Consider the following 8,429-nt stretch of genomic DNA (forward strand, 5'->3'; position numbering starts at 1 on the left):
AATGAATATGTATACCATACATATTGGATGTAGACCATCTTGTTTCCTGACATCTTTGATCTGAGGCTGGTTGAAACCAGGGGTACAGAAGCTGTGTCGTCTTGATGGACAGGAGTCATTTTTTGGGAGGTGTACATTCAATCAATGAGAGGACTTGAGCACAAGCATTCGAATTTTGGGCCAAATTTTTGTTACTATGATAAAGTACCTGAGGCAGGCTACTACTTTATGTTAGCCCATGGGTCTTGATGAGCATGATGGAGAGGCACATACAGTGATAGCCTTCTTGATGGTAGCATCTCAAGATGGTATAGGGCATAGTGTATACACACACTTAACATGGCTTCTGTCCATCCTATAAAGCCACCTGATTTTCACAGAACCAGTTTCTCAAATTCCCACTGTAAACACTAAGGCCATAATGAATTTTTACCCTCACAAGTCCTCACCACTGGGACTAAAACCCGAGGGACAGTGAAATCACATCAAAGTCATAGCACCATTGGAAATATTTTACCAGTCATGTTTATACCCTGAATACACAATGTATTCAAGAGAGCAAACAAATTAAACTTTAAAATTTTAACTGAGAATGATTTAGGGGAAAAATTCCAAATAATTCCAAATGTTGCAAACAGCAAATTAATCCTCAGTCAGCAAAGTGTGATGGGAACAGGTGTCCTTTCCTGTGCAGATGGTTCATCCCTTTGTCTACTCCTGTGTGACATCCTGTCCATGGTGTCCATTGACAAGAGCTGGAAAAAAACCAAAGACAGAGAATGGAACACTGATTTCAAAGTTTAGAACAAATGGCAAATAGCTCTAGAGAATTTAAGTATTATGGTCTATCATCAATCCGTCATCTATCTATCTATCTATCTATCTATCTATCTATCTATCTATCTATCTATCTATCTGCCTACATACCTATCTATCATCCCTCCCTCCTTTCTGTGAATAAAGACAACCATGCCACATGCATACCAGATTCCTGGGCCCCTGGACCCTCCCAGATGTGCTTCATGGTCTATCCAACCCTGAGTCTATACACATTATTTCCCACTCGGAGCCCTATATGGCTCTGTACTCTTCTTTCTCCTTTCCTTCCTTGTCTGGGCTGTAGCTATCTCTTTCATACTCACTGTTTCTATACTCTTCCCGGCATGCCTTCTTCATTCCCTGACTTCCTCTGCCACTCCCAGTGCATCTCTTGAATGAGACTCTTGTCTTCACTTAACTACCACCTTCCCAAACACAAAGCCTCACTGCCTCTCATAGCTAGTCCTCTGCACAACTAACCTTCAACCTGAGAGTCAGACAACAGATCCTTATGGAATCCCTAGAATTTTATGATTCATTTTAAAACTTCGGATTTCAATTCTATGGCCATTTTAAGTGAATAAAAACGTTATTGAGAATGATCTAGATAACCATCTTATGTAACAGCACAGTGCCAACGTCAGTTTTACCCCCCCCCCCCATGTCAAGATGTTCCACTTTCCTAGTCCCCAGCAGGCAACTGTCAAGTTTAATCAGGCTGTGGTCTGCGCATCCTTTCTAGCTCTTCTGCTTCCTGTAGGAATGTATTTACTCTGCATGTGGCTCTGCACAGCAGGCTCTTCTATTGTGAGTGTTCAGGTCAGTCCCATTATCTGTCCATTAGGAACACAACCTGGCCTGCTGGATTGCATGCATTAGTTTCACAGGGGGTTCATTTCTGTTTCTCCACGTCTAGGAGCCATTTTTAGATCCAGGAGACATCATATTACACACAGCTGATTACTGCTTCTATCAATGTCTTTCTTAAGTAACAACTTCACAGAGGTATAATTCACCCAATTAAAATGTATGATTCAGTGGCTTTGGTGTATTTCCAGGACTGAGCCCATCGTCAGTGTTAATGGTACAGGATTTCCATTGTTGTAAAGGGAACCTGTACCTCATCAATCACCTCTCATCCCCCAATGTCTACCCACTGTATCCCATGGTAACCACAGATACACTTTCTGTCTCTGTCCTTCGGTTGTCTGGCACTATAACAAACCGCAGAGATCATCAATTTAGGAAGAGAAAAATTTCATTTTGACTTCCAAGTTTTAGAGGTTTCACCCAATGATTGGTTGATAACCCCCTGCTTTGAGCCTGGGTGATATTTCGTGGTAGGAATGTGTGATGGAGCGAGAAAGAAAAGGGACGAGACTGGTCCCTCAATCTCCTTTGAGAACAAACCCTCAGTACTCCCCAAACTTCTCACTAGACCCTTTTCTAAAGCTTCCACAGCCATTAGCACAGAGCTTTTTAGAAGACACACGTGAGCCAGGTGGTGGTGGCACATGCCTTTAATCCCAGCACTCCAGCACTTGGGAGGCAGAGGCAGGTGGATCTCTGTGAGTTCGAAGCCAGCCTGGTCTACAGAGTGAGTTCCAGGACAGGCACCAAAACTACACAGAGAAACCCTGTCTTGAAAAAAACAAAAGAGGAGGAGGAGGAGGAGGAAGAGGAGGAGGAGGAGGAGGAGGAGGAGGAGGAGGAGGAGGAGGAGGAGGAGGAGGAAGAAGAAGAAGAAGAAGAAGAAGAAGAAGAAGAAGAAGAAGAAGAAGAAGAAGAAGAAGAAGAAGAAGACATACATGAGTCTGACACAGGCTCACAGACAGGCTTTCGCTTCATTTTCCTTCTTAAATTCCCTTTGCTGAACACAGGCTGGGAATGGCAGGAGCAAGTGCCTTGTCTTTCTCCTAGGGAGGCAGAGCTTAGTCTCCCCTCTTAATACCATCCACACTGAAGTTTTCACAATGTACCCTTTGTCTGGGAAATTTTCCTTTTATTCCTGGTGTGTGTGTGTGTGTGTGTGTGTGTGTGTGTGTGTGTGTGTGTGTGTGTGTGTTTGTGTGTGTGTGTGTGTGTGTGTGTGTATGTGTGTGTGTGTGTGTGTTGATGGCTTGACACATATATGGTGGTGACCCTTGGCAGGAGTCAGTTCTCTTCTTCCGTTATGTAGGTCCCAGGGATTGAACTCAGGTCTTCAGGTTTAACAACAGGAGCTTTTACCTGCTAAGCCACCCTGCTGGCCTGTATTCTTTAAGTTTCAAGTGTGAAGTAACTTGCTGTTTTGGTATAAACCCCACTCAGCTTTGCTGTAAAATCTCTTTATATATCAGGGGTTTCACGTGCCGTGTTTTGGTTGAGTGTTTTTCTGTCTTTCATCATGAGATACTGGTATATATTTTTCTTGTGACATCTGTCTGCTTTTTGTATCAAGATCATACAATATTAGACTTAAGAAAGAACAGGAATACTATTTCTTTAACTTTTTGGTAAGAGTTTAAGAAGAATTGATACTGTTGGCTTTGTAAGGGCTTGTGGAGCCCACCAGTGAAGTTGTCTAGACCTGGGCTTTCTTTGTGGGTAGCATCTAGATACCGATTTAATATTTTAGGAGGATACTCATGTTTTTATGTCTTTTTGAGTCAGTTTTTCCAATTTTCATTTATTTCCCCTACATTATCTGCCCTGTTGGCATGGGGACAAGGAGCCCTTCTTCATATTCCTTATAGTCTTTTTATTTTTGTAAAATTAAAAAGGCCAGTCATTTTGTCTCCCATTTTATTTCTGATTTTAGTAATTTGAGTGTTTCTACCATTTGTATAGCTATTATAGCTAAAGATAAATTGACATTTTTTAATTTTAAATGAACCAACTTTGAGGATTTTTTTTTGATTCTCCATTCTTTATTCAGTTCCACCATCAATCTGAGGGCCTCCTGCCCCTGACTGTCACATTGCTAGAATTCACACAGTTCCTCACACCAACACTGAGATGTCCATGGACACAAACTTCTTGTTTTTCTTACATTTTCTCCTTTCCATATGGCCCTGCCTTGGGACCAACAATCTTCCATCCATTTGCCATCTGGCCAACCCCAGTCCTCCATGATATGCTCCTTGAGCTCCAACAGAGTCCTGTACCCCATCAGATCCTCCTACCTTTTCCTGTAGCTGTACCAGCATATGCTGTGTGGGCCATACTGAATCCACTCTTGTGCTTTGTGGCCCCAGACTACTCAAGGGTCCTTTTGGGTAAACGCCAAGTTAGAAGTGTCTATGGGGGTATGTATTTCGTTGATATGGAGTAGATAAATGGTTTTTAGGTGGAACACTATTGTTTACAGCTCAGGTTGGAGCCTTTACATTTGAAGCTGGGGGTGGAGTTATTGCCTCAGACCTCTCTCCCATTGAACTTCACACCCCTTGAGTACCTGACTCTTTCCAGGTTCATGCTTCTGCACTGCGGGAGGAAAACAGCTCCTCACAGACCACCCTTCATTCAGCTCCTCCAGACCTCTCTCCCCCATCAAGTACATGCTTGTACTTTAATGAAGAATTGTGGAGTTCTCTATTTCTGTCTGAGTCCCACCAGATAGGCAGGAGCCTGTATCAGATCCTTGCAGACACAGCAGCTTCCTGAACTCTCACGGCAGGTATTTCTTTAGACAGATATGCTTAGGTAGCTATGGGTGCTGGCATGTGCGGTGTTGCTTCTGAGGCCACTGAATTATGGAGACAGCGCAGCACCAGACACCACATGTTAGCTCACTCTTCAAACTCCTGTGCTGTGGGCCGAGGACTCTTTTGGCAACATTAAGGCTCAGATCTAATGGCATGTTACCCTATAGGTGGGTCTTTCCATTCAAGCTAGAGCTAAACAGCTATAACACTAGACCAAAGTCAGTGAGGACACAGCCTTCCCAGCAGTCACAGCCTCCCACACTGAGGCTGCAAAGGGACATTTCAAATCAGATTCCAGATGCCACTGATTTTGTTTTTCAGTCTGAATTGCAGGGCAATTTGTTATAATGCTGCATGCCTAGATTGGTCTTAATTATCTCATGAACATCTAATAGACTTAATCAAACTCCTGAACAGACTTCCATTAATTAATGGCCTGGCATCTTCCTGTTTTCTCTTTTAGCATCGATGTTTAGTCAGTTGTTTGGTGTGTTCCAGTGTATGCCACAGAAACGGACAACTTAACTGAATCGTTTATTTGGCATATGCCAGCACATTCCAGAATACTGAAAACTTAGCTTAGTCAGTTTGTAAGCAAATGTGCCGGACAAAGTCAGAAGGTGGGTCTGCTGTTCTCTGGTGCAAAACCATTTCCTGCCTCTATCACTTTCAGTTAACGGCTTCTACTGGACTCTGGAAATTATTCTGGTCAGCGATACTTGCTACTGTTCCTTAGTTACTCAAAAACCAAGGAAGTGGAAGGTTAGCATGCTGTTTGCCTGCACAACAATAGGCTGCCAGCTGCGTACGCCATGTCTAATGTCAGTTTTAGTTTAACAACTGTGGCTGAATTTTCCGTGCTTTTGTGTTGATGTGCCGTTCTTTGTCTAAGAGGGGATGGAGGGAAGGTACTTGATAATTCGTAAATGAAGAAAGTACATTTCAAAATATTTTATTTTTGAGTACGTGTTTTTGATTCTGTGTGTGTGTCTATGTGTTAGTATGTGCATGTGATTACAGGTGCCCACGGAGTAAAGAAGAGGGTGTCAGACCACCTGGAGTTGGAGTTACAGGCAGTTGTGAGCTGCTAGACATAGGTGCTGAGAACCTTGGGTCCTTTGCAAGAGCAGAATGTGCTTTTAACCCCAGAGCCATTCTCTAGCCCCAAAGAAAGTACATTTGCACACCTTTTATACTAGTGGGTAATGCTTGCTGGGAAGGAAACGTTCACTGGATGCAATCTTAGTAATAATACATACCTTGTATTACCATACTCATAATGTCAATTACTTATGATTTTTAAAACATAAAGCGTATACTTGTTTTAGATTTGATGACTAAAACATTCAGACTCATTAGTTAATGTTTAAGTCTTCCTACTCAGAAGACACAGTCTATACTGTGAGTTGAGTGATACCCAAAAAAAGATGGCCAAGCCTGCCTAAGGCAACCTGTGGATGTCCATGATGTCCCTCCATGGTATATGGTGTTAGGGACATAGCATTCCTGGTCCCTTGTTTCCAGTGTGGTCACTATTCAACAATGGTAATGGCCTCAACTTGTCTAAGAGGTAGAGGATTTCACAGACTGATAGAAACACTAGCAATATTCAACACTACATGATGAGAGCTTTCCTTTTGCCTATTTATTCCTCCCAGAATTTGGAAATGAAATAGACTAGGGGTGTGTGTGTGTGTGTGTGTGTGTGTGTGTGTGTGTGTGTGTGATGTATGCATTGTGTAATATTTGTGCACACATTCGTTAGAGTGTACATGCACATGTGTGCATACATGTGGTGGCTGGAGTTTGACATTGGGCATCTTTCTCTTCCACTTTCCATCTCATTTACTTACAATTTTTAGTTTATTCTTTGAGCACTTCATACATGTATACAGTTCATCTCAATCATGTGTCTTCCCCACTGCAACTCCTCTGAATCCTGCCTTATCCCCTGTTTCCAACTTCTTGTCCACTTTATTTTCACTCTGTTGAGTCCAATCTTTGCTATGCATATACACATGAATGTGGGGCTGTCAACTGGAGCATGACCAACTCTCTCTCTCTCCCTCTCTGTCTCTCTCCTCTCTCTGTCTCTCTGTCTCTCTACCTGTCTCTGTCTCTCTGACACTCTCTCCCTCTCCATCTCTCTCCTCTCTCTCTCCCTCTCTGTCTCTCTCCTCTCTCTGTCTCTCTTCCTGTCTCTCTGTCTCTCTTCCTGTCTCTCTCTGCCTCTCTGTCTGTCTCTCTCCCTCTCTCTGTCTTTCCCTCTCTCTCTCTTCCTCTCTCTCTATCTCTCTGTCTCTCTGTCTCTCTCTCCCTGTCTGTCTCTCTTCTTCTCTGTCTCTATCTCTCTCTGTCTCTGTCTCTCTCTGTCTGTCTCTGTCTCTCTCTCTCTCATGTTGACAGTGTCTCATTGAAGCTGGAGCTCACACATTCAGAAGGGCTAGCTGGTCAGGGAGCTTCACGGGTCTACCTGTCCCCACCCCCACCCCATCCAGGGCTGGAGTCACAGAGCTATGCCACTAGGCCTGATGTTTGCATGGGGACTGGGGATCTGAATTCAGGTTCTCATGCGTGAGCAGCAAGCGCTTCACACACCAAGCCGCCATCTCCCCAGTCCCATCACACCTCGTTCTTAGGCCTAGCATGCTGTGTTTGCAGTTCTCCTGGGCAGCTATGAGGACTTTGTACACCGAAACATGTGGCCCGCGTGTCAAGCACGCATCCCCCATGGTCTGCCTTCATCCTACCTGTCTTAGGCCGACTCTCTCTTCTTCCTGGGCAAAAGGCCTATGTGTTAGCGAACATGCTCAAAGTCAAGGTCAATACAGAAGAATGGACTGACTCTAGTTAGCTACAAAGTGGCTTGACTGCCCTATGGGAAACTGAGGACTAGTCAAGGGAGTTTGGGTTTTGAATTGTGGAAGTAGATAAATGGAATCTGGAATGGTTTTTAGGTGGGGATTGTGAACATAAACGTCACTACCTGATGTTCTTTAGCAAAATCAGGCAAAACCATGCTTTGGGGATTTTCAAATTAACTCTCTCTTAATGTCTGCTTCTTTGCTAGGTACCTCCTGGTCAGTAGCTTGGAGTTCTGAAGCAACATGCCGGAACAGAGCAATGACTACCGGGTGGCAGTGTTTGGGGCAGGTGGTGTCGGCAAGAGCTCCCTCGTCTTGAGGTTTGTGAAAGGGACCTTCCGGGAGAGCTACATTCCAACTGTGGAAGACACCTACCGGCAGGTGATCAGCTGCGACAAGAGCATATGCACACTGCAGATCACTGACACCACTGGGAGCCACCAGTTCCCTGCCATGCAGCGGCTGTCCATCTCCAAAGGCCATGCCTTCATCCTGGTCTACTCCATCACCAGCCGGCAGTCCCTGGAGGAACTCAAGCCCATCTATGAGCAGATCTGTGAGATCAAGGGGGACGTGGAGAGCATCCCCATCATGCTGGTGGGGAACAAGTGTGACGAGAGCCCCAACCGTGAGGTTCAGAGCAGCGAGGCGGAGGCCCTGGCACGCACGTGGAAGTGTGCTTTCATGGAGACGTCGGCCAAGCTCAACCACAACGTCAAGGAACTCTTCCAGGAACTGCTCAACCTGGAGAAGCGCAGGACCGTGAGTCTCCAGATCGATGGCAAGAAGAGCAAGCAGCAGAAGAGAAAGGAGAAACTCAAGGGCAAGTGTGTGGTCATGTGAGAGGCTTTCATTAGAAGGAGTCGCTGCCCTTAGGGCCTCTCTCTTCCTCCCCCTGTGAGCCCCACCGTGTCAGGGCAGCATGTCTGATGCCCATGTGTTAAACATTGCATTTGGCTGTGACACACCCTGCAATGTCCTCAAGAGGCATTCCATACACCCCACCAGCCCACCCCTCAGGAGCTGCAGAATCTGCAATGCTCTCAGCATTCCTGGAAAC

At 44.9% G+C, this 8,429-nt stretch overlaps 1 protein-coding gene across 1 annotated transcript; it reads left to right on the top strand.

Moving 5' to 3' along the window:
* The first annotated feature begins 7,612 nt into the window (after window positions 1-7,612).
* Window positions 7,613-8,212, top strand: Diras2 (DIRAS family GTPase 2). Its single transcript, XM_059262275.1, has one exon. The coding sequence runs from the start codon at window positions 7,613-7,615 to the stop codon at window positions 8,210-8,212; it is 600 nt and encodes a 199-aa protein (XP_059118258.1).
* Window positions 8,213-8,429: the final 217 nt, after the last annotated feature.

This window comes from Peromyscus eremicus, chromosome 5 (genome assembly GCF_949786415.1).
Source record: "Peromyscus eremicus chromosome 5, PerEre_H2_v1, whole genome shotgun sequence".
NCBI classification, from domain to species: domain Eukaryota; kingdom Metazoa; phylum Chordata; class Mammalia; order Rodentia; family Cricetidae; genus Peromyscus; species Peromyscus eremicus.